The 25,486-nt window shown below is 47.2% G+C and overlaps 1 protein-coding gene across 3 annotated transcripts in view; it reads left to right on the top strand.

The window, feature by feature from the left end:
• Positions 1-25,397, top strand: part of LOC106573365 (serine/threonine-protein kinase WNK1) — a 50,812-nt gene extending 25,415 nt beyond the window's left edge. Inside the window, exons 3-25 of one of the 3 annotated variants that reach the window (XM_045697046.1) lie at positions 385-557; positions 757-977; positions 2,650-2,807; positions 7,631-7,719; positions 7,921-8,140; positions 8,361-8,462; positions 8,572-8,908; positions 9,035-9,204; positions 9,353-9,403; positions 15,107-15,184; positions 16,026-16,108; positions 16,331-16,490; positions 17,541-17,657; positions 17,855-17,983; positions 18,089-18,140; positions 18,234-18,365; positions 18,605-19,752; positions 19,958-20,008; positions 20,386-21,005; positions 21,189-21,382; positions 21,599-21,748; positions 21,926-22,134; positions 22,304-25,397. In XM_045697046.1, the coding sequence (XP_045553002.1) occupies positions 385-557; positions 757-977; positions 2,650-2,807; positions 7,631-7,719; positions 7,921-8,140; positions 8,361-8,462; positions 8,572-8,908; positions 9,035-9,204; positions 9,353-9,403; positions 15,107-15,184; positions 16,026-16,108; positions 16,331-16,490; positions 17,541-17,657; positions 17,855-17,983; positions 18,089-18,140; positions 18,234-18,365; positions 18,605-19,752; positions 19,958-20,008; positions 20,386-21,005; positions 21,189-21,382; positions 21,599-21,748; positions 21,926-22,134; positions 22,304-22,663 (5,004 nt within the window). In that variant the 3' untranslated portion in view covers positions 22,664-25,397. Of the gene's footprint in view, positions 1-384; positions 558-756; positions 978-2,508; positions 2,808-7,630; positions 7,720-7,920; positions 8,141-8,360; positions 8,463-8,571; positions 8,909-9,034; positions 9,205-9,352; positions 9,404-15,106; positions 15,185-16,025; positions 16,109-16,330; positions 16,491-17,540; positions 17,658-17,854; positions 17,984-18,088; positions 18,141-18,233; positions 18,366-18,604; positions 19,753-19,957; positions 20,009-20,385; positions 21,006-21,188; positions 21,383-21,598; positions 21,749-21,925; positions 22,135-22,303 lie in introns of those variants that run through there. The other 2 variants (XM_045697047.1, XM_045697048.1) reach the window with 2 other exon arrangements.
• The last annotated feature ends 89 nt before the right edge of the window (positions 25,398-25,486 follow it).

The raw sequence follows: 25,486 nt of genomic DNA on the forward strand, positions 1-25,486 counted from the left end.
TTTTGTCCAACTCACAGTCACTATACTGCTTTGAAAGAAACAAGTGATGATGTATTTTGTCCCAAGCATGCGCTAACTGAAAGCTAGCTGACAGAAATGTTTGAGGATTTGCCCTCTTTCCAAAAGTTTAGTGAGCTAAACACTGATATTGCAAATCCCCACACTTAAAAAAGCATCAACATGAATGTTTGTGCCAAGATGTAGAGACACTTTCACTTTGACATCATACTAGTAAAAGGCTACTGTTCGCATTGTTTGACCTTTGCTGAATGAAATGAGTATATGCCATATTGTCTGTAAGCCAAATCTAGTCTCATAGACCTGTGTTTATACTTTCTCTCCTGACTGTCTGTAACACTGACGTTCCTATGATCCCCCCCGTAGGACCGTAAGCTGTCCAAGTCGGAGCGCCAGCGGTTCAAAGAGGAGGCGGGCATGCTGAAGGGGCTGCAGCACCCCAACATCGTCCGCTTCTACGAATCCTGGGAGGCCCCCGTTAAAGGCAGGAAGTGCATTGTGCTGGTCACAGAACTCATGACCTCCGGAACACTGAAAACGTGAGTATCACTCTTACACGCAGGCGTCAACACCAGTCCAGTGCTGGACGTCATGCAAACGGTGTTGCTCTCTTCTGTGTGTTCTTTCTCAACGATGGTCATAATGAAACTGTCTGCACTAGGTTCCTGAGTCAGTGACTTGTAATGAGGATGGATGTGTGACGTCCATCTTTAACCCTCTATCTGTCCTGTTCTGTAGGTATCTGAAGCGTTTCAAGGTGATGAAGATTAAGGTTCTGAGGAGCTGGTGTCGGCAGATCCTGAAGGGGTTGCACTTCCTCCACACCAGGGCCCCTCCCATCATTCACAGGGACCTGAAGTGTGACAACATCTTCATCACCGGCCCCACAGGCTCCGTCAAGATTGGAGACCTGGGATTGGCCACACTCAAGAGGTCCTCTTTCGCCAAGAGTGTCATAGGTAAGACCCCAATATCACCCACTTCCTTTTACTGTGCCCTGCTTTCCTCCCCGCTACACTCCAAAGGGATGTCTTGTGTGAGGTTGCTATACTGTGGTTGACCTTGAGATTATGAAGGGTTTGAGTTGGGGGGGGGTTAGGTTTTTGTTTCTGATCATCTTTTTTTTATGACAATGTGGTTGGAAAGCAGACCACAATGTTTCAGCTCTCTAATCAAACCACAGCACAAGCGGAGGCCAGGTCATGGGGAGACCCACAACCCTCTCTTTACACACACTGTCATGTCAGTGAGTCCGCCAGGGCTGGTTACTCAGTGACAGAATCGATTAGATAGTCTTTTTCCTCCATAAAGTGAAAGTTTGCTGTGTCAGGCTCCTACTAAGAGTAAGTAGCGCCTTCAATCTCGCTGTGAAATATGAATCTCAATCCACCTGTCATGGCTTAACTGTCAGGCTAGCCAGACCAGGGCTACAGGTATGGCCACTGGTTCTGTGTTCTGTCTCAGACTGGTCTTTGCTCTGTGGTTTGGAAATATGTGGTCTGTTTGCCAATGATGCCAATAACATTTCCCGTTTGTCTCTCTTTTTTTTAAGGGTTTGCTCCCACAGGTTTTTGTCAGTGTTTCTCTGTCTTTTAAACCATTTTAGGAGCACAGAGAATGTCTGCTTCTTTTTCTGTCTGGAAAGCCCCCCCCCACCCACTTCTCCTTTATCAGACTTTTTTATTTTTTTATTTCTTTCACTCTCGGGTATGTTTTGAAACTGTAGGCTCTAGCCTCAGCTGTGCTCCAAGCTGCAGTAAAGGAATAAGTAGGGTACTGCTGGTAAGTGAGTATTGTTATGGGCCTGGTAAGTGTGCGAGTGCACTGTGACACACATCTTACAAAAACCTATTCATTTCAAATATCCATTTAGAGTTTTTCTGTGTAAGACCCTCAGAAGATTGAGAGCAGAGTATCTGCTATTTGAATACGGCTGGTGTCCAGACACACACTGTTTCACTAACTAGCTATGGGATCTGCTTCTCTCGGCCCTCACCGTAACACCTTACTCCCCAGGTCAATGAGGACAGGTAAGTTGGCCTACTTAAAGGTAAGTTTGTATGAAACGGGTTATGTTTGAGTGTTTGATTGTGAAAGGTAAGGTCTTGACACAAGTTATTTCCATAGCTAGTCTTACGATTCGTGCCCCTTCTCTGCCATTTTGAAGCCCCTGATCATTGGCACTCAACTCACTAACCAGGTTCTGACAGGTAAACCGGGTAATTCTACAGTCTGTCAGTAGTTGAACTGACATGTGTCTAACACCAATTTGCCCACAGTGTGTTCTGTACACCAGCCATCTTCTTTAGACCCCCTATACCAGGTGTCAACCCCCCCCAGATAACCAGGTCTTACACAGAGAGACGTGTGCCTCTTTCACTACAGTCTAACTGAGCCCAGCTTCCCTCCTTTTTTTTGTTGCTCTCCTCCCCCCCCCCTCTCCTCTCGCTCTCTCTCTCTCTCTCTCTCTCTCTTTCTCTCCTCTCGCAGGTTCTGCTCACCCGGAGGCAGCGGCGACGGGTCACTCTTCCTCCTCCTCCTCTTCGGTTAGAGGAGAAGAGGGGCGTTTTGGGTGTGACACTCCGAGAGGGAGAGAGACACAGAGTTCTGAATGGTTGTATTTGATTTAAGGTACCCCTGAGTTCATGGCGCCTGAGATGTATGAGGAGAAGTACGACGAGTCAGTGGATGTGTATGCCTTTGGGATGTGCATGCTGGAGATGGCCACCTCAGAGTACCCATACTCCGAGTGCCAGAACGCTGCACAGATCTACCGCAGAGTCACCAGCGTAAGTCTCCCCCGCCTCAACCCTCATTCCATGAACCTCTCTCCCTATTGTCCTCCTGCTCTGCCACCCCCCTCTCCCTGTTGTCCTCCCACTCTGCCACCCCCCAGCTCCCTATTGTCCTCCTGCTCTGCCACCCCCCAGCTCCCTATTGTCCTCCTGCTCTGCCACCCCCCTCTCCCTATTGTCCTCCCGCTCTGCCACCCCCCAGCTCCCTATTGTCCTCCTGCTCTGCCACCCCCCAGCTCCCTATTGTCCTCCTGCTCTGCCACTCCCCTCTCCCTGTTGTCCTCCTGCTCTGCCATTCCCCTCTCCCTGTTGTCCTCCTGCTCTGCCACTCCCCTCTCCCTATTGTCCTCCTGCTCTGCCACTCCCCTCTCCCTGTTGTCCTCCTGCTCTGCCACTCCCCTCTCCCTGTTGTCCTCCTGCTCTGCCACTCCCCTCTCCCTATTGTCCTCCTGCTCTGCCACCCCCCTCTCCCTATTGTCCTCCTGCTCTGCCACTCCCCTCTCCCTATTGTCCTCCTGCTCTGCCACTCCCCTCTCCCTGTTGTCCTCCTGCTCTGCCACTCCCCTCTCCCTATTGTCCTCCTGCTCTGCCACTCCCCTCTCCCTATTGTCCTCCTGCTCTGCCACCCCCCAGCTCCCTATTGTCCTCCTGCTCTGCCACTCCCCTCTCCCTGTTGTCCTCCCACTCTGCCACCTCCCAGCTCCCTATTGTCCTCCTGCTCTGCCATTCCCCTCTCCCTATTGTCCTCCTGCTCTGCCATTCCCCTCTCCCTGTTGTCCTCCTGCTCTGCCACCCCCCTCTCCCTGTTGTCCTCCCACTCTGCCACCCCTCTCTCCTCCTCCTCACTCCGGTTCCTTTCCTTTACGTGTCCCGTCTCCTCCCTCTCTGCTGTTTTCTCCCTTTTGAGCACAGTTCTTTTTCATTTGCATCATTGGCCTTCCTTTGCCACTCTCTTTCTCTCCTATCTTTATCGATTTCTCACCCCTCTTTCTGTCTTCGCCTCGAGTCCTCTTCCTCCCTCTCTCTACCTATTTCCCTTCCCTCCAATCCTCCACTCCATTATTTTTCTCCCCCTCTATTTCCTTCTCTTCCTCTCTGTTTTCCTCGCTCTGTCTCCTGACGCGTGTGTGGAATGAGTCTAGAAGTTGTGTTGCGTGTCTGTCAGTTGAAGTGAGGAGTGTGTGATTGATCGGAGTGTCTGCACTGTCCTGTTATTTCCCTCTGGCTGATACTGTAACTGGTCTTTGGCTTGGATCCAAAGGAGGAGCAGTAACACACACACCTCGACATAGATACTCCATGATTTATGGTTAGAAATGGACCTTGAAGGTGAGCCTATTTTGTCACCAATCAGCATTGCCATTCTAGTAATGTAATCTCTGCTGCCACGCTCAATGATCACAGTTGTTCATCAACTACACTGGGAGGTAGTAGGTACACCTTCTCACTTCTGTGAGCACTGCACGACCACGGTGGGAAATGCACTTTTTGGTCCAACAGCCACTGTCGCAGGTAGATTTAAAAAAATCGACCAGACACTCATTTTTTTATTTACCAGACAAAATATTATTTTTGCCATAATTACAACAAAAATATAAACGGATGAGCATGCTTTCTGTTTTTCTAAAACAAGAAATGTATTACTATACTGAACAAAAATATAAATGCAACATGCAACAATTTCTAAGATTTAGCTGATTTACAGTTCATATAAAGAAATCAGTCAATTGAAATAAATGCATTAGGCCCTAATCTATGGATTTCACATGACTGGGCAGGGGTGCAGCCATGGGTGGCACTGGGGAGCCAAGCCCAGCAAATCAGAATGGATTTCTCCCCCACAAAAGGGCTTTGTTGCAGACAGAAATACTTCTCAGCCCCAGATGATCCCGCAGGTGAAGAAGCCAGATGTGGAACTCCTGGGCTGGCATGGTTACACGTGGTCTGTGATTGTGAGGTCGGTTGGACGTACTGCCAAATTCTCTAAAACGATGTTGGAGGCAGCTTATGGTAGAGAAATTAACATAACATTCTCTGACAACAGCTCTGGTGGACATTCCTGCAGTCAGCATGCCAATTTCACGCTTCCTCAACTTGAGACATCTGTGGCATTGTGATGTGACAAAACTGCACATTTTAAAGTGTCCTTTTATTGTCCCCAGCACAAGGTTCATTTATGTAATGATCATGGCGTTTTAATCAGCTTCTTGATATGTCACACCTGTCATGGCTTGACCAAGGATAAAATGCTAACTGACAGGAATGTTAACAGATTTGTGCACAACATTTGAGAGAAATAAGGTTTTTGTGCAAATGGAGAACTTCTGTGAAATTTTTCAGCTCATGAAACATGGGATTAACACTTTGTTGAGTTTATTTTTGTTCAGTATAGTAAGAAGTAATGGGGTATATTGCTTAATTTCATAATGTTTGTGACCTGTTTTTTTTAATATACATTGGTTCAAAGATTAAGTTTAAATGGTAAACAGTTCAACAGCTGAACATCACAAATCAACAAAGTGCTTACCTGCTACAAAAGGCTGAGTGATATGGCTTAAGTAGAAATGTAGAATCTCACAAATAAATCTAGGAGAACAATTCCACTATTTTAGAGTTTTTAATGATAAGAAATGACTAAAAGTTGATTATTAAAAGCTTTTAGGAGAGAGAGATCCCTGCTGAATCAAGCACAATCAGTAGGTGAGACAAACGCTCAGCTGCCCCTTTAAGGGACTGGCTGTTACCGTGGTAACTTGGATATGCACTTGTCTCTGATGAAAAAAACATTTCAGCAGACAGTTACAGCGAACTCAAACTAACATAAAAAATCAACCTAGCATGTGAACAAAGTGATATAACTGCCCAAGAAACTCGAGGAAAAAGTCACACTTTAGTAGCCTTTTCTAGTCAATTCGACCAACTTCTACATATGGATAAAAAATGTATATATTCCAAATATATGTGTGATCACCTGCCAACGTGGCTGGTGAAATAGACATTCTTACCCACCAATTACAAAATCTACCCGCATTTGGCAGGGTTGGTGTTAAATTCCCAGCCCTGTTTATGACACAGGTTACCTTTTTACCTCAGTTAAACATTGTTAAACTCCCTTGATAGGTTACTTACATTCCAGGAATCAGTATACAACATACTTATCACAGAATTGGGCAAACTTATGACTGTCTATCAGAGCTGTCGTAATGTGACTGTGATTACAGCTCTTATCCAGCCCTCCATACCTCTGTAGAGCCAGGCAGTCTCCTCTGTCTCTATAGACCTAATCTCTGTTACCCAGAAGTAAATCCTCTTGAAATATGGTCAGTTTCCTTATTTACATTCCCCTCCCTCCCTCCCTCCCTCCCTCCCTCCCTCCCTGTAACAGCCCTAGCCACTAATCTTCAAAGGGTGGGAGTGTCACCATAACTCCTAAATGCATATGTAAAATTTAGATCAGTGGCCCTCAAAACAGGCCCAGGGTTCAGTGGGTACTGTAGCTACTGAACCTTGTTCTGAGATGAGAGCACTGTAACCGGTGACTCTATTCCCCCTCAACAACGTTGTTTTCCCACAAAAACATTTGGGACATTCAAGTACATCACATTCAATGACATGGGTTTTAACACAAAGCATGCACTGCTGCCCAGTAAAGGGTTATACTCTGTTCTAGTACAGTGCTGCTAGGAGGCGACAGGGCAACGCCACAGAACGTTCAGATATAAATATATTATGTAGAACAGACATACTTCTGGCATGTAGAATATGGAATCATTTCAGCTTTGTACACATCATTTCTATCTGCAACCTTGTGCCCTCCAGAACACAACCCGGAGTAGACCAGGGCCCGGTTTCTCAAAAGCATCGTAAGGCTACCTTCATCGTTAGAACCTTTTGTAGGTGCATCGTTAAATCTCCGAACGGTTTCCCAAAACCATTGTTACTAAAGTTGCTCTTGAAAACGTTTGTTATTTAATAACTGCCTCAGAACAGCTAAGTACGCCGTTTGATGCCGTTTTGCCCTTCCGCGTCATTTTATACACAGAAGATCTCTGCTAAACACCAAATTTAAGTTTATCTGTCTTTCTGTGACCGCCAATAACTTCAGAACGAATGTGACAGTGACTACAAATACAAAGTTGCCAATTTCTTTGCATAACAAGTGAATGATATAAAGGAACTTCAAATGAAAACCGAGAACTGTATCAAACGATAAATACAGTATAGGCTACATAGACCTATATATATATATATATATATATATGTCTGAATGATATTGGAATTTCATGTTAATTCAATTAAGTTTTATTTAGCTATTTGTATGCTTTTTAGCTATTCTACTCAATATATTTAATGATGTGTAACATGTGCGCAATGATGTGCCAAATATTGATTTAGGGCATTATTATGGTTAAGCGTTAGAATAAGCCGCATCAATATTTGTAGCCTTGGATGATAATATCGCTCTAGGAGCTGATCCGTCATCAGTATTGTGGAATAATTCTAATGTTGAGATTAAATTGGAAAGGGAGAACGCTGATCCGAGAGCAGTTCTGCCTTTCTTTCGATCCAATCCATATCAACACAAGCCTCAAGGACGCACTTTGCGAACATACTCTCTGTGTGGTGTTTTGGAAAACAACGTTACATCTTCTGATGGAAAGATGCATCATAAAACACTTGTACGCGTAAGTTCCATCGCTATCAGGAAACCAGGCCCAGGAAGTTAGAAAGATTCTTCTTCCGTGATTCTATGTTGACAATGTGTGGGTTGTTGACTGGGAGTTGTGTGTGTGTGTGTGTGTGTGTGTATCCTATAGGGGGTGAAGCCGGCCAGCTTCGACAAGGTGGCCATCCCTGAGGTGAAGGAGATCATCGAGGGATGTATCCGACAGAACAAGGACGAGAGGTCAGCTCACACTCACATTCTATTAATTTAACAGACACTCTTACCCAGTGTGATTTCTGCGAATTCCAGCTATAGAGTCGCGGATGCAGGGAGAGTATTCCTACCCATGCACCCAGGACCTTCTCAAAATGAGACGACTTTAAAAGGGTTTTGTTGTGTCAAAAATATCTGTGTTGATCTGACTCATCCCGTCTCTCCTAGGTACTCGATAAAGGACCTGCTGAACCATGCCTTCTTTCAGGAGGAGACCGGGGTGCGTGTGGAGCTGGCTGAGGAAGATGACGGGGAGATGGAGGCCATCAAGCTGTGGCTGAGGATAGAGGACGTCAAGAAGCTGAAGGGGAAGTACAAGGAAAACGAGGCCATCGAGTTCTCCTTCGACCTCAGGAAGGACGTCCCCGAGGACGTGGCCCAGGAGATGGTGGGTGATGACACACTGTCCACTTCAGAGAGATATTGACTGCACCCCTAACGGCACCATATTACCTATGTAGTGCATTACTTTTGACCAGGGCCAATAGTGAATAGGGCGCCATTTGGCAGTCTATTCTTCCTGATTATTTAGGAATCTTTCAAGTCCTAACACTGCCCTGGTCCCCTGTTCTGTTCTCTCTCTCTGTGTGTGCGTGTCTCTGTCTCAGGTGGAGTCTGGCTACGTGTGTGAAGGGGACCATAAGACCATGGCTAAGGCCATAAAGGACAGGGTTTCCCTCATCAGCAGGAAGAGGGAGCAGAGGCAACAGGTCTGTACCAGCTCAATGGAATCTTAGGTCTGAATCCTGAATGTAAAGTTTTATGATATTGCAATCAAATGAATTAAACTGAGGTGAACTTGATGTGATGATATTGAAGGTGAGAGAGGAGCAGGAGAAGAGGAGGCTGGAGGAGGAGCAGGGCCAACGACAACAAGAACAACTAATACTACAGCAGCAGTCCGGCACAGAGGCCTCCCAGCCAGGCCAACAGGCTGCCCCCTACACCCAGCCACAGCCCACCCAGCAGCCACCACAGCCCAACCTGCAGACTACACCCGACATCCCCCCTCAGACGGCACAGCTGGGGCCCCAGGGAGTTCCCTACATACCCCAGTCTACAGGGCAGCTCCCAGTCCCAGTATCAACCCAAGTTCTAGCCCAGCCAGAGTCAGAGGCGCCAGAGGTGGACCAGTACCCGCAGCAGACTGAGACGGGTCTGTACCTTCTGCCTGGCACCTTTTTTTTTGCACTCAGTGCTCTGTAGTATTGACCTAGTCTTAATCTAGTGTTTTTATGAACTATCAATTAATAAACCTATTCTTTACCCCTCCCTCTTTCAGCCAATCAAATAACAGATAGTTCCTCCATCCTTCCCGAGATGCACCTGGTTCAGCCGGTGGTGTCATACAGCTCTCTGCCCAGTCAGCAGCCTCAGCCAGAGGCCCCATACCCACAGGCCACACCCCCTGTCCAAACCGACCAATCGCAGCAGCAGCCGCAGCAGACCATGGTGAGTGTCATTATCGTGGCACGCAATGTATTTAATATATTCTTACAGTAACAGTACCCAACTCTTGTCTCTGTATGTACAGTATACTACTGACTTTCTCTCTCCCTCCTTCTATCCTCTCTCCTCCTCCCTCTGTCCTGTTTGTCAGGTGGTTCCTGCTGCCCAGACTGCCACTGTTGTCCCTGGGGCTCCACAACAGGTACATGTCACCATCACAATAACACCACAGCATACCACTGCTGTTCCTCAACTGATCATAGATGGAAACACCATGATGAGAGGTTCTTGTGGGCTGTTACCAAAAGACCAATGTAGACACGTTGTTGAAAACAATGGTGGACCATCTCTCCCTCTTTCTTTCGGTTTCTTTATGCATTCCTTTCCATTGTCTCTCTTTTTCTTTCTTCAGATGCACTTCTTATATTTTCCTCTCTATCCTCCCTCTTTCTCTTGGTCTCTGTTCCTTCCTTCTGCTCGCCTCCCTCTGTTTTTCTCGTTCTTTCCACCTTTCCCTCTCTTACCCTTTGTTTTATTTTGTTTGTTATTGTAGTATGGAGGTCACTGCCACCCATCGCTTCCCCCTCAGCTATATAAAAACCTTCCTTTGTAAACGCACATCTCTTCCCTCTACTCTCATACCCACAGCCCCCTCTAAATTTGCAGTGCATTTGGAAAGTATTCAGAACCCTTGACTTTTTCCACATTTTGTTACGTTACAGCCTTATTTTAAATTGATTAAATTACTTTTTCCCTCAATCGACACACAATAACCCATAATGACAAAGCAAAAACAAGTTTAGTAATTTTTGAGAATGTATTAAAAATAAAAAGCTGAAATACCTCAATTATTTAAGTATTCAGACCCTTTGCTATGAGACTCGAAATTGAGCTCAGGTGCATCCTGTTTCCATTGATCATCCTTGAGATGTTTCTACAACTTGATTGGAGTCCACCTGTGGTAAATTCAATTGATTGGACATCATTTGGAAAGTCACACACCTGTCTATATAAGGTCCCACAGTTGACAATGCATGTCAGAGCAAAAACCAAGCCATGAGGTCGAAGGAATTGTCCATAGAGATCCGAGACAGCATTGTGTCAAGGTACCCATCTGGAGAAGGGTACCAAAACATTTCTGAAGCATTGTTGGTCCCCAAGTGGCCTCCATCATTTTTAAATGGAAGAAATTTAGAACCACCAAGTCTGTTCCTAGAGCTGGCTGCCCGGCCAAACTGAGCAATGGGGGGAGAAGGGCCTTGGTCAGGGGAGGGGACCAAGAGCTCGATGGTCACTTTAACAGAGCCCCAGACTTCCTCTGTGGAGAAACTTCCAGAAGGACAACCATCTTTGCAGCACTCCTCCAATCAAGCCTTTATGGTAGAGTGACCAGACAGAAGCCACTCCTCTGTAAAAGGCACATGACAGCCCGCTTGGAGTTTGCCGAAAAGCGTGTAAAGGACTCAGACCATGAGAAACAAGATTCTCTGTTCTGATGAAACTAAGATTGAATTATTTGGCCTGAATGCCAAGCTTCACGTCTGGAGGAAACCAGGCACCATCCCTACGGTGAAGCATGGTGGTGGCAGCATCAAGCTGTGGGGATGTTTGTCAGCGGCAGGGACTGGGAGACTAGTCAGGATCAAGGGAAAGATGGCGGAACAGAGTACATAGAGATCTTTGAAAACCTACTCCAGAGCACTCACCTAAATCAACCATTTATCGGATCATCAACAACTTCAAGGAGAGTGGTTCAATTGTTGTGAAGAAGGCTTCAGGGTGCCCAAGAAAGTCCAGCAAGCGCCAGGACCGTCTCCTGAAGTTCGATTCAGCTGCGGGATCGGGGCACCACCACTACAGAGCTTGCTCAGGAATGGCAGCAGGCAGGTGTGAGTGCATCTGCACGCACTGTGAGGCAAAGACTTTTGGAGGATGGCCTGGTGTCAAGAAGGGCAGCAAAGAAGCCACTTCTCTCCAGGAAAAACATCAGGGACAGACTGATATTCTGCAAAAGGTACAGGGATTGGACTGCTGAGGACTGGGGTAAAATCATTTTCTCTGATGAGTCCCCTTTCCGATTGTTTGAGGCATCCGGAAAAAAGATTGTCCTGAGAAGACAAGGTAAGCGCTACCATCAGTCCTGTGTCATGCCAACAGTAAAGCATCCTGAGACCATTCATGTGTGGGGTTGCTTTTCAGCCAAGGGAGTGGGCTCACTCACAATTTTGCCTAAGAACACAGCCATGCATTTATTTCTTTTTTCTTTTTTTCTTTCACCTTTATTTAACCAGGTAGGCAAGTTGAGAACAAGTTCTCATTTACAATTGCGACCTGGCCAAGATAAAGCAAAGCAGTTCGACACATACAGCAACACAGAGTTACACATGGAGTAAAACAAACATACAGTCAATAATACAGTAGAAAAATAGAAAAAGTAGAAAAAAAAGTCTATATACAAAGTGAGTAAATGAGGTGAGATAAGGGAGGTAAAGGCAAAAAAGGCCATGGTGGCAAAGTAAATACAATATAGCAAGTAAAACACTGGAATGGTAGATTTGCAGTGGAAGAAAGTGCAAAGTAGAAACATAAATAATGGGGTGCAAAGGAGCAAAATAAATACAGTAGGGGAAGGGGTAGTTGTTTGTGATAAATTATAGATGGGCTATGTACAGGTGCAGTGATCTGTGAGCTGCTCTGACAGTTGGTGCTTAAAGCTAGTGAGGGAGATAAGTGTTTCAGAGATTTTTGTAGTTCGTTCCAGTCATTGGCAGCAGAGAACTGGAAGGAGAGACGGCCAAAGGAGGAATTGGCTTTGGGGGTGACCAGAGAGATATACCTGCTGGAGCGCGTGCTACAGGTGGGTGCTGCTACGGTGACCAGTGAGCTGAGATAAGGGGGGACTTTACCTAGCAGGGTTTTGTAGATGACCTGGAGCCAGTGGGTTTGGCGACGAGTATGAAGCGAGGGCCAGCCAACGAGAGCGTACAGGTCACAGTGGTGGGTAGTATATGGGGCTTTGGTGACAAAACGGATGGCACTGTGATTGACTGCATCCAGTTTATTCAATAGGGTATTGGAGGCTATTTTGTAAATGACATCGCCAAAGTCGAGGATCGGTAGGATGGTCAGTTTTACGAGGGTATGTTTGGCAGCATGAGTGAAGGATGCTTTGTTGCGAAATAGGAAGCCAATTCTAGATTTAACTTTGGATTGGAGATGTTTGATGTGAGTCTGGAAGGACCAGACACCTAGGTATTTGTAGTTGTCCACATATTCTAAGTAAGAACCGTCCAGAGTAGTGATGCTGGACGGTCGGGCAGGTGCGGGCAGCGATCGGTTGAAGAGCTTGTATTTAAGAGCAGTTGGAGGCCACGGAAGGAGAGTTGTATGGCATTGAAGCTCGTCTGGAGGGTTGTTAACACAGTGTCCAAAGAAGGGCCAGAAGTATACAGAATGGTGTCGTCTGCATAGAGGTGGATCAGAGACTCACCAGCAGCAAGAGCGACATCATTGATGTATACAGAGAAAAGAGTTGGCCCAAGAATTGAACCCTGTGGCACCCCCATAGAGACTACCAGAGGCCCGGACAACAGGCCATCCGATTTGACACATTGAACTCTATCAGAGAAGTAGTTGGTGAACCAGGCGAGGCAATCATTTGAGAAACCAAGGCTATTGAGTCTGCCGATGAGGATGTGGTGATTGACAGAGTCGAAAGCCTTGGCCTGGTCAATGAATATGGCAGCACAGTATTGTTTCTTATCGATGGCGGTTACGATATCGTTTAGGACCTTGAGCGTGGCTGAGGTGCACCCATGACCAGCTCTGAAACCAGATTATATAGCGAAGAATGTGCGGCGGGATTCGAAATGGTCGGTAATTTGTTTGTTGACTTGGCTTTCGAAGACCTTAGAAAGGCAGGGTAGGATAGATATAGGTCTGTAGCAGTTTGGGTCAAGACTGTCCCCTCCTTTGAAGAGGGGGATGACAGCAGCTGCTTTCCAATCTTTTGGAATCTCAGACGACACGAAAGAGAGGTTGAACAGGCTAGTAATAGGGGTTGCAACAATTTCGGCAGATAATTTTAGAAAGAAAGGGTCCAGATTGTCTAGCCCAGGTTTTTTGTAGGGGTCCAGATTTTGCAGCTCTTTCAGAACAGCAGCTGACTGGATTTTGAAGAAGGAGAAATGGGGAAGGCTTGGGCTAAAAAAAGAATGGTACCAACACATCCTCCGAGAGCAACTTCTCCCAACCATCCAGGAACAGTTTGGTGACGAACAATGCCTTTTCCAGCATGATGGAGCACCTTGCCAAAAGGCAAAAGTGATAACTAAGTGGCCCGGGGAACAAAACATTGATATTTTGGGTCCATGGCCAAGAAACTCCCCAGACCTTAATCCCGTTGAGAACTTGTGGTCAATCCTCAAGAGGCGGGTGGACAAACAGAAACCCACAAATTCTGACAAACTCCAAGCATTGATTATGTAAGAATGGGCTGCCATCAGTCAGGATGTGGCCCAGAAGTTAATTGACAGCATGCCAGGGCGGATTGCAGAGGTCTTGAAAAAGAAGGGTCAACACTGCAAATATTGACTCTTTGCGTCAACTTCATGTAATTGTCAATAAAAGCCTTTGACACTTATGAAATGCTTGTAATTATACTTCAGTATTCCATAGTAACATCTGACAAAAATATCTAAAGACACTGAGGCAGCAGACTTTGTGAAAATTAATATTTGTGTCGTTCTCAAAACATTTGGCCATGACTGTATGTATATATATATATATATATATATATATATGTGTGTGTGTGTGTGTGTGTGTGTGTGTGTGTGTGTGTGTGTGTGTGTGTGTGTGTGTGTGTGTGTGTGTGTGTGTATATAATATATATGTGTGTGTATATATATATATTTGTTTTGTTTTAAAAGGCTTTAGGGTCAACTTGAGGGTTAAACTAATGCATTCTGGGAAATGTAATATAATACCTTTATCAGAATAATGAATTTCAGAATAAGGCTGTAACGTAACAAAATGTGGAAAAAGTTAAGAGGTCTGAATACTTGCCGAATGCACTGTAAATGTTTTAAATCAGATACTGTATTTTATAATGGCTTTCTGCCAGAAGTCAAAGAGCTCTTGATGAATTATCTGTACAGTTGCCATTTTCTCCAAGTGCTTCCTATTAGCATGTATTTTCTCCATAGGTTATTTTCCCTTCTGTTCCGTGTACACATGCTTCTCTTACTTCAGAAAGGAATGCATCACAACTTTGTTCATTTGCTAAATGTATCTTGTTCCCTTTCGCTTGTTAATGTCCACACTCACCAAAAATGACATTCGGTAGCTACTAACTATGCTTGTATAACTTTATGAGCTGTATTTGTCTTTCTTTGCAGTTAGTTTGTTTATTGTTCGCTTGTTTGTGCTCATTTTGTTAGCATTTTGGTAATAGAGGCCCAATCGCCTTTTCTTGCGTTTTTAGCGCCCCCTTGTGTGCTATGCCGGTAATACTGTAAATCTCAGGATGAGAGAAGGACGGTATGACGATATGAAAATCTGGATACCCCCACGGCTTTTTGACTAGAGTAGTGAGTGTGTGTGTGATATAATCCGTGCTGTAAGACCTGTACTGAAGCTATATGAGACTGATTTATAGTGTTGCTATGTGATGCAGTAGGTACATTCCTGGGGGAGTTGGATTGTGGATGAGAGCCAGTGTAAAGCTATGAGGCGGTTCGGCCTCTGGGGGAGGAATAGTGGGTTTGTTTGAGGAGCAGTGTGTTGTTGAATAGATAATGAAGAGAGTGCCTTGTCTGCAGATATGGCTGTTTGATTTGTGAAAATCTCTTATCTCTGTGTCTCTTCCACCCCCTCATCTCATCCCATCCTTCCCGTGCACCTCCAGCAGCCACAGCCAGTGGGCAGCGCTGTACCTCAGAGCACAGCACTACCACCGCTCCAGCCTGGTGCCCAGCAAATACAGGTGAGACATACACACCGACACACTAGTTCACAACAACCCCAGCTTACGCTCTTACTAACGCTAAAACAGTCACAAACAAGGACGCAGCATGTATTCCATCTATTTGTATCAGGCGTGTACAGTCCTGTCATTCCTTCTCTTTTCTATTCTTTCCCTCTTTTTTTCTCTTTTTTTGACTAACACAGGGTTTCCCAAACTCGGTCCTCGGAACCCCAGTGGGTGCACGTTTTGGTTTTTGCCCTTAGCATTACACATCAGTGATCAACTGATCATCAAGCTTTGATCATTTCAATCAGCTGTGTCACGGCAAAAACCAAAACGTGCACCCATTGGGGTTCCGAGGACCGAGTTTGGGAAACCCTGGACTAAAAGCTCCGTGGCTCTACTCTTTCTTTCATACGTTCCTCTTGCATGCTGCTGCTTCTTCCTGCATGGCTGTCAGTCATGGGCCAATGAACCGAGCCCTCCTATCCTATCTCCTCCAATCAACGCAGAGCACCTCTACTTCCTCTATCAGGCCGCAAACCTCTCTGTGCTGCAGGTACACATAGACCAGGGGTAACGTGTGTGTGTGTGTGTGTGTGTGTGTGTGTGTGTGTGTGTGTGTGTGTGTGTGTGTGTGTGTGTGTGTGTGTGTGTGTGTGTGTGTGTGTGTGTGTGTGTGTGTGTGTGTGTGTGTGTGTGTGTGTGTGTGTGTGTGCGTGTGTGCTCAAAGCATTTCCAATTACTCTGTCAGATCACACACCCTTGCGGTTAGATCACACACCCTTGCTTTCATGTTTGACATGACATGGTTGTAAAGCTCCTTTTAATGAACAGTGTGTGTGTGACGATGTTTCAGGCCTCTGTGAGTGTATTCCAGCCGGTGTCAGCAGAGAGGTCAGCAGCAGGACAGACAGCGCTGGTGCCTCAGTCTGTGGAGAAGTAAGGCATCACATCTCTCCACATCAGCTTTACACCTAGCTCACACCAGAAAGCCTTTTCTGCTACTCTATATGTTCTATTGAAAATACATCTATATACTGTAAGATACGGCCCTTTGTTCCTTGTGATGTCTCACTCCCCCTACTTCTGTCTCTCTCTCTCTCTCTCTCTCTCTCTCTCTCTCTCTCTCTCTCTCTCTCTCTCTCTCTCTCTCTCTCCCAGTTGCCTTTCGAACGTGTTGTCAGGTTTGAGTGACGGCTATGAGGGGACATCAGACGGTAGACACGAAGGGCGCTCTATGATCAAGCGGCACCAGCAGCACTCTGTACGCAGCCACTCTTGCCACGAGAAGACCGCCAAGGCCAAGCTCATCGTCCTCAATGTAAGAGTCACGTGGTCAGACTTTCACCTCAACTCACTGTCTGTCTGTCTTCCTCTATGTGTAGCGCTCTGTCCCTGGCTCGCACAGAAGTCACACACAGACCCCACAGGCCACCTTCTATCTCCTCAAGCCAAAATTACAGTCATTTTCAACATACCCAAGGTTTCCAGAAATACTGGTTGGAGGATTTTAGATTTCCTGCTTATTCCCTTCGGATTCCGGACAAACTTCTAACCGGCATTTCAGAAAAACCGGTGAATTTTCTGGAAAGTTACAGGAATTTTGCAGCCCTATTGGCCTCTCACCCGCTCTCTGTGTCTACAGACGTCTGGTCGTATTTCAGCTGGTGTCCTCTCTCTGTGTCTACAGACGTCTGGTCGTATTTCAGCTGGTGTCCTCTCTCTGTGTCTACAGACGTCTGGTCGTATTTCAGCTGGTGTCCTCTCTCTGTGTCTACAGACGTCTGGTCGTATTTCAGCTGGTGTCCTCTCTCTGTGTCTACAGACGTCTGGTCGTATTTCAGCTGGTGTCCTCTCTCTGTGTCTACAGACGTCTGGTCGTATTTCAGCTGGTGTCCTCTCTCTGTGTCTACAGACGTCTGGTCGTATTTCAGCTGGTGTCCTCTCTCTGTGTCTACAGACGTCTGGTCGTATTTCAGCTGGTGTCCTCTCTCTGTGTCTACAGACGTCTGGTCGTATTTCAGCTGGTGTCCTCTCTCTGTGTCTACAGACGTCTGGTCGTATTTCAGCTGGTGTCCTCTCTCTGTGTCTACAGACGTCTGGTCGTATTTCAGCTGGTGTCCTCTCTCTGTGTCTACAGACGTCTGGTCGTATTTCAGCTGGTGTCCTCTCTCTGTGTCTACAGACGTCTGGTCGTATTTCAGCTGGTGTCCTCTCTCTGTGTCTACAGACGTCTGGTCGTATTTCAGCTGGTGTCCTCTCTCTGTGTCTACAGACGTCTGGTCGTATTTCAGCTGGTGTCCTCTCTCTGTGTCTACAGATGTCTGGTCGTATTTCAGCTGGTGTCCTCTCTCTGTGTGTCTGTTTTCAGATCTCCAACATGGGAGACCGGGTGGCAGAGTGCCAGCTGGAGACCCACAACAGGAAGATGGTCACCTTTAAGTTCGACCTGGATGGAGATAACCCTGAAGAGATCGCACGGATCATGGTAATGATGATGATAAGAAACTAAAAAGCACTGATCTGAGTTGTATTGATCTCTTCCCCCAAGTCTCTGTAATTGTCGAAAGTAAAGAAATTAGATTTGTTTTGTAGCTCCACGGGTCTCTTTCCACAGGTGGAAATGTGGATTTGATAGGCATGAGTTTTTGTATTATTGTAGTTAAATGTATATCCTTCTCTCAGGTCCTGAGTAAGTTTATCCTGGAGAGCGAACGCAAGTCGTTCATCGAGCAGGTCCGGGAGGTCATCGAAATGCCGGACGATAAAGGAGAGGGCATGAAGGAAGGCTACGCTCAACCGCCCTTCACTCAGGTAACATTCCACAGCAACACTTCATCTTTCCCCTCACTACACTACCCACCCACTCACTCCTAGGAAGCCTTTAGCTGACATGGTGTTGTCCTTCTCTCTCCACAGATTGTGGTAGATGACCCCTTACAGCAGCGTGACAAGCCCACTCCTCTGTCTGGTAAACATGCACCTACACATTTACTATCTCTGCTGAAAGATGATTGTCTGGGCTCCACCTCTTCACCCCTCACCTCTCACCCCTGTTGCCTAGGCGTTGCAGCTCAGGTGGTCCACTCTGCAGGCCGGAGGTTCATCGTCAGCCCTGTCCCAGAGTCCCGTCTGAGAGAGCAGTTCTTTGGTCCTCCCTCGGCTAACACCTCGTTTGGGGACGAGCCCCATCCAGGTGAGAGTGACTGGAATCTCTGGGCCATAGAGTGCAACCAGAACGCACATATACAATGTTAGAACTCTGTATTCCAAACATGTGCCCCACTTCCAACCTTGGCATGTTTGAGAACTCTAAAACATGTTGCTTGATGCATTTACCAAAAGTGTGTTTGACGTCATGATGATAAATGACTTGTTGTAAGAGCCCAGGTTATGTAAGTGACTCTCTGTCTGTGTACCTCCCTGCTGCCCCAGTGAGTCTGGGCCTGTCCCTGTCTGCCCCCTCAAGCCGCCTCCAGCAGGCCTTCACTGAGATGAGGGAGACGCATGGGGAGAGACGAGCCACCAGCACAGTCCCCTCCTCCCAGGCTGGTCTGCACCCGACCCCCACCACCTCCTCCACCCTGCCTCATGTCTCTGTCATCCCCTCTGGGTCCTCCTCTCTTCCCTCCTCCACATGCCAAGTTGCCACCGGGAGGGTGTCTCCAACCCCAGTTCCAGCACCTGCTACCAGTGAGCTAATTCCACACCCCCAGCCTGGCTGCCAAGCTGCCCCTGCCCAAATCACATCCCCCCCTTCAGCTGCTCTCCAGCACCCCCAGGCCACCTCGTCCTCTTTCCCCCCAGCCCCTGCCGATCAGATGGGCAGCAGCTCTGCCCCTGTCTCTGGAGCTCCACCCAGTAACTCTGGGACTGTGACCAGCTCAGAGCAGCATCTTGTTCCTATCCTGTCCTCTCAGCCTGTCCCTGTGTCCGTTCCTGTCACTCAGCCCACCTCCTCCCAGTCTCAGCCTGTCCCTGTGTCCGTTCCTGTCACTCAGCCCACCTCCTCCCAGTCTCAGCCTGTCCCTGTGTCCGTTCCTGTCACTCAGCCCACCTCCTCCCAGTCTCAGCCTGTCCCTGTGTCCGTTCCTGTCACTCAGCCCACCTCCTCCCAGTCTCAGCCTGTCCCTGTGTCCGTTCCTGTCACTCAGCCCACCTCCTCCCAGTCTCAGTCTCAGCCTGTCCCTACCTTTGTCCCTGTGGCCCAGCCTGCAATGGCCCCCACCCAACTTCCACCCTCTACCCTGGCCTCCCAACCGTCCCAGCTGCAGCCAGGGGACCCAGATGGGGGAGAGTCCAAGGCCCCTGGTATAGATGACATCCATGCCCTAGAAAAGAAGCTGCGCTCCCTCTTTAAGGACACCACCTCCGCTGACCCTGGCAACACTGAGACCACCTCTTCCTCCACAGAGACCATCTCCCCTCCCCATCTGGCGGCCCTGGTGCCCCCCTTCAACCTGTCCCTCACTTCAGGGGAACAGGGAGCCCCAGGCCCCCCCTCCAACCCAGGACAGGGCCTCACACCAGCGGAACATGCACAGATCCATCCAGAACAGCATGGCCAAGCCACCAGAGCGCAGGTACAGTAGAGGGAACTCTGATTGTCCAGTGACTGAGAAGATATAGTATTTGTACTAAATGCTTTTTTTCAGTTGTTGTAACTTGAGGGATTTTCTCCCACCTTGATAATAATGATTACATCTTTGTGTGTGTGTGTGTGTGTGTGTGTGTGTGTGTGTGTGTGTGTGTGTGTGTGTGTGTGTGTGTGTGTGTGTGTCGGAGCAGGCAGGCACCCCTACCTCTGAGCAATTGCCTCCATTCCCAGTACCAAACCAGGTTAGTTCTCTTTTCAGAACTTGTCCCCTTGAGAAGTGTTAAGTTATGTACTGTAATGTTGAGTTTTGTAGATGTGTGGAATAGGTGAACGTTGAGTTTTTATTTAAACAAATTTTAATTTCACCTTTATTTAACCAGGTAGGCTAGTTGAGAACAAGTTCTCATTTGCAACTGCGACCTGGCCAAGATAAAGCAAAGCAGTTCGACACATACAACAACACAGAGATACACATTACACACAGAGTTGTGTTTGTTCTGTTGTGTTATCTTACCTATATTAGTTGCGTTAGTTATTTTGAATGTTTTCTGAGTGAGTTGTGTTGGTATGTTTGTTACTGACATGTCTCGTGTGTGTGTGTGTGTGTGTGTGTGTCCAGTCCCAGCAGCCTCTTGGCAGTCTGGACGGCCAGCTGAGGAGAGCTGTGAGCCCTGAGACCATCCCAGGGAGCAGTAGAGCAACAATGCCCTCCACAGGGTTCGTCAAACTGGGACGCTTCCAGGTCTCAGAAGCTGGCGCCGGCAGCACTCCTGACCCCTCTACCATCGCCTCCTCTTCCTCTCTCACACCCTCTTCGTCCTCCTCCTCTTCTTCCTCGTCTTCCTCCTTTTCCAGCCCAGAGAACACCCTCCACCGCTCCTCCTCGCTCTCCAAAGGAGTCTGGAGTGGAGACTCCGTAGATGGGCTCACTTCTGTCCCAACGCAGCCAGCCACCATCGGACGCTTCCAGGTGACTGCCAGTGTCACACCCAGCCCCAACTCTGTCTCCAAAGTTGGCCGTTTCTCAGTGACGCCAGCTGCAGCCAATACCACGGCTCCTTCGGGATCTAGCCTCTCCCATCAGAACGGCCCTTCCTCTTCGACAACCTCTGACCCCTGTAGCTCCGCCTCCGGCGTGAACAGAGGTTTGTTTAATCATTACATGACCAGCGACAACGAGGACGACTCGGGGCCAGAGGACGAGGCCTTTGAGAGGGAAGTCAGCCGCCTCCGAGAGAAGTATGTAACCTGTTTGTTTGTTTGCTGTTTTGGGCAATATTTCTCTTTATATGTTTTTACATTTCAATGGGATCACTTAGTAGTGGTGGAATAGAGAAGTGATGACTGTTGTAATGTATTTGTTACAACCCTGCCTCACTCTGCCCTCCTCCTCTCTTCCTCCACTCCTCCTTCCCTCCACAGACATATGATAGAGATCCAGACCCTCCACTCCCATCACAAGGAGGAAATCGATGCTCTGTTCACCAGGCTGGGTAAACCTCGTCCATCGGCTGTCCTCTCCCCCTCTGTGGCCATGGCCGGGGGCCGACGCAGGGCCAAGACCAAGGCCAGCAAATCAGCCCGCAGCAGCACCCAGCCCGGTCCCTTGCACTCAGGTAACACGAGTTATGATTGGTCAGTCAAGCTGTCTGTATCTAGTAAGGGGCTATCTGCGCACCGCTGAATGGAAATTAATATACAAATGTTCGACTGCAAGCAACAAGTCATTAGTCAATATTAAAGGGGTAGAGACTGCTAGCTTAGAAGTTGTAAATGTAATGTGATCAGTTGTTTCTCTCCACTCTGTGGTTGATGTTGGTGTGTGTGTTTAGGAGCCCAAGTCACAGGCCAGACCTCCCCAGAGTCCTCCCCGAAGCAGACGTCTCGCCCCACGGCAGGGCTCTCTGAGCCAGGCAGCCGGACCTCCCTCCAGAATCTCAAACTCTCCCCCTCTTTGCCCAGCCTCAGCACCTCCACCATGGGTAAGCAAACCCAGCGGCGCTCCTATTGTCTATGCTCCTTCACTACATGTTTTAGAAAGGCAAACCCACGTAATATTCATCAAACCAAGAGATGCTACATCTCCGGAAGAGAAGCCAAACTTGATTTGAGAAACGAGTTGGCTCCCCAGGTTGAACTGGTCTCTGTGTGTCTTCCAGGAGTGAGTGGGACCAGTTCAGACAGTGGAGCGAACACCAGCCGGTCCCAGCCGTCAGGCCCTAACATGGCCCCGGCCCTAACACAGAGTCGCAAGTGCACATTCACAGACGACCTGCACCTGCTAGTTGATAACTGGGCCCGAGACGCCATCAGCCTCTCCCACGTCAAGAAAGGACCCAAGGGGACATCCCAGGGACCCGGACACGACGTAAGGCCTCACGACTCAGTCTAAAGACAAGCCATTTCCAATCTATGTTTTTAGCTGTATTTTACATGATGATGTTTTCTTTTTTTTTGCTCTCTTAGTAGTGTTTTTTATCTAACTTCCCCTTGTCCAATTCCTCTCCTTCTCTCCTGTCCCCTCTTCCTAACTACAGATCCCTCTACATATCCCTCCACAAGCCAACATGGGCAGAAAGTTTTCTGCCCCCGGCCACCTCTGCCCTACTACCCACCCCTCCACCAACCCCTCCTCCATCCCCCTCTGCCCGCGTCAGGGCTCTCTGGGCACCTCTGCCCAGGTGTTCGGCTACGGCCCATCCACCTACAGCACCCCCCAGTGGGCAGGACCTACAGGTCCCTGTCAGGTAGGCCTCCTGGCCTCCACCCAGCCGCAGGCCCAGTACCAGCCCCAAGCCCCCTCCTCGGCCTCAGCCCCCCTTCAGCAGGCCTTCCACGTGGGAGCCACTCAGAAACCTGTCAGCAACCCTGGAGGCCCCAACCTGAGGCCCACGTAGCCTGGACTTGAGTTAGTCAGGCTGGGCTGAGAGGGACTGAGGGCAGGGAGGAGGAGAGCCATAGGACAACTACTAGCACTCTCTGATGTTTTGTTCTGTTTCGCTTATTGGTGAGGTGGGGAAAAAAGAAGAGAACGAAGGAGAGGAGACTGTGGTCCTGTCAGACGAAAAAAGAGGTCTCTCTGTCGGTTGGAGGGAGAGTGCAATACATACCCATAGCACACCAATCACACCTTCACCCCTACCAGGGCCCAGTCTTTTCTGCCAATGGCTGTGGAAGCGGGCTGTGATTGACATTTAGGTTTGTCCAATGAAAGCCATTGACCCAAGAGCACAAACAGCAACGGCCAGAGACGTCTGTTGAAAACACCATTGTGACGTCATCATTCCCTTGAAGGAGAGGATAGGGAGGGGGAACTCTTAATCACTTCTTGACTGTGACTGGCCTTAAGCTTAACGAGGACAGAATTTAGAAGATGGAGAGAAACCCCGCCAACACACACGTACCTCCTAGCCCTATTGTCATTGGCTGAGATTCGGGGTTGTTGAATGGAATGGGAAGCTGTCTTGGCGAGAAACAGTTGAATTGTGGGTATCAAGTTTGTATAAAGAAAGTGGAGGGAGATACAGTATGTAGAGAAGGAAAGAAGAGGTGGAATGAGATAGTGAATGGCAGTCGGTAAGGTTTTACTGGATAGTGGTTACCCATATATCATCGTCATACAGTAAGATGCAATAATAGCATTGTGGGGAAAGGAGTGAGTCCCTGGCCCCGTGCAACAGTGGCCTTCAACCCCTAAACGCATGGACACATTTTCTTTGCATAACAAATATTTCTTGTCCTAGGTTATGATTCCATGGTTATATTTGACTCTATCTGTCCCTCTGAGATGGTGTGATGTTATTCCTGACTGAGGATGTTACTTTCTTATTTGAGACCATAACCTGTTAGCGTGAGCTAAGTAGCAGACCTGTCTGTAGATAGTTTATCATTACCTACTTCCTGTCATGTCCATGCTTTGGATTTAGCCTGACTGTATCCATGAGTGATTTTGGTTTACGCTTTAGAGACTGGTTAGGCTTATCAACTGTTTGAGTTGTAGGCTTCAGCTACTGTGTGGGTTGTCTCACCTCACCACCTGGTGTACTGTAGTCACTCTGATAAGCAAGGCTATGGCCCTCGGTACATTCCTGAGACATGGGGTTATCTATAGATACTACTGGTATTTTATCTAGCCGTGAACGGGGCATGATGTTCACACAGACCTTAGAAATGTCAACTTTTCACATCTATCCAACCTTATTTCCCGTTGTCATCATATTTCAAAATCATGACAAATTGTCTAGGATTCCCTTTCTGTGGTTTATTTTGTGTGTATATTTAAATACAAGATGTTCTCTATGGACCTATATTCAGCCATCAGATTTTGATGTTTCACTATTAAATGTTGTTAAACAACATGTAGTTAAAGGAATATAACGTGCAATTGCAGGGTTGTTATTGGTATTGTACTCCGTAACAGCAGAGTAGTCCTGTGCTTCTTCAGCTCTTATCATACACCACCCTGTCATATCTTCTTGTTTTACTGTGTGTATGTCTATACATGCAAGGTACATGTGTTGCATTTAAATAATACTTTCATAGAATGCTCATCGCCATAGAGTACTATGTCTGGCGATTTACCAACCCCCACAGTACACACGCGGACGGACAGCCCTGTAAAGTTTCAGAGCTCTTTAGTGCTTCGCATCCTCACTGAGAAATTCCACCATAATCACCTAGCCCTACTGTTCTTTCTGATGGACTAGAGTCCAGTGACTGAAAGACCAGTTAACTGCCGACCTGTGAGGTCCATCAAACGTCCATAGACGTCTCATGTGAAAGTTAAACATACCTAAAGAAGTCTGTCAGAGGCAGGTGAGTCTCATGTAAAGCAGAGCACAGTGTTGCATGAAAACAAGTTATTTTCTGTGGTCACCAAAACCAGCATTTGTGTTTGTTAGTTATGTTGGTTGTTGAAAAAAGGAATGATTTGTCTTTAAGTGGGTCTGAATGAATGTAATCAGTACAGTATTGCATAGCAGCACTTGTTTTCAACAGATAAGAAAACTATACTGTTGTCTTGGGGTTTTTCTCTCCATTGGCACCATTCTCTTGCTTCTCTGCCACCTTACGTGATGAGTTCCATTCCCCTCAATACAGTGACCTCACCCACTCCTGTATTGAACTACTACTTTAACTTCTCTAGAGAATAATAAGTTACTGCAATGCAGAATATGCAATGTTTAATAGGGACCAAGGGGGAATGTTTTCATGCCGACGAGGGTTGATAGTGTTTTTGATATTGGGAAAACTGAGATCCTGCTTCTTTGCCTTGCTGTATGCGAGTCCACACAAAGTGCCGATCTTGAATTGCTCAGGTGTCAATGTATCTCAATATAATATTGCATCTGTTTCCCCTGAATTCTGCATGCTAACTGGTTTTAGACCTTTGGCTTACCTACAACAACCCACTGTACAGCACAAGCTACTAATCACCCAATTATCAGTAAATATTGAGTTACCGGCACATTCTGTCTCCATAGGCTACTGGCATTTATAACAACGTTATTTCATGTTGTACGCTTGGATTTTTGTCCCTCTTTTGCTCTTCTAGTGACCAGCCTACTCTATGGTTGTTTTTTCACGTTGTACAAAATGTTTTAAAAAAAATAATAAAAAATACAACTGAAATCATATTGTTTCATCTTTTACATGCACCAAGTAGACCTATTTCTGCCAATGTGGTTGGTGTGGCCAGGATCCTGGACCTGTAACATTGA

The sequence above is a fragment of the Salmo salar genome, chromosome ssa16 (genome assembly GCF_905237065.1).
Source record: "Salmo salar chromosome ssa16, Ssal_v3.1, whole genome shotgun sequence".
Taxonomy (NCBI): Eukaryota; Metazoa; Chordata; class Actinopteri; order Salmoniformes; family Salmonidae; genus Salmo; species Salmo salar.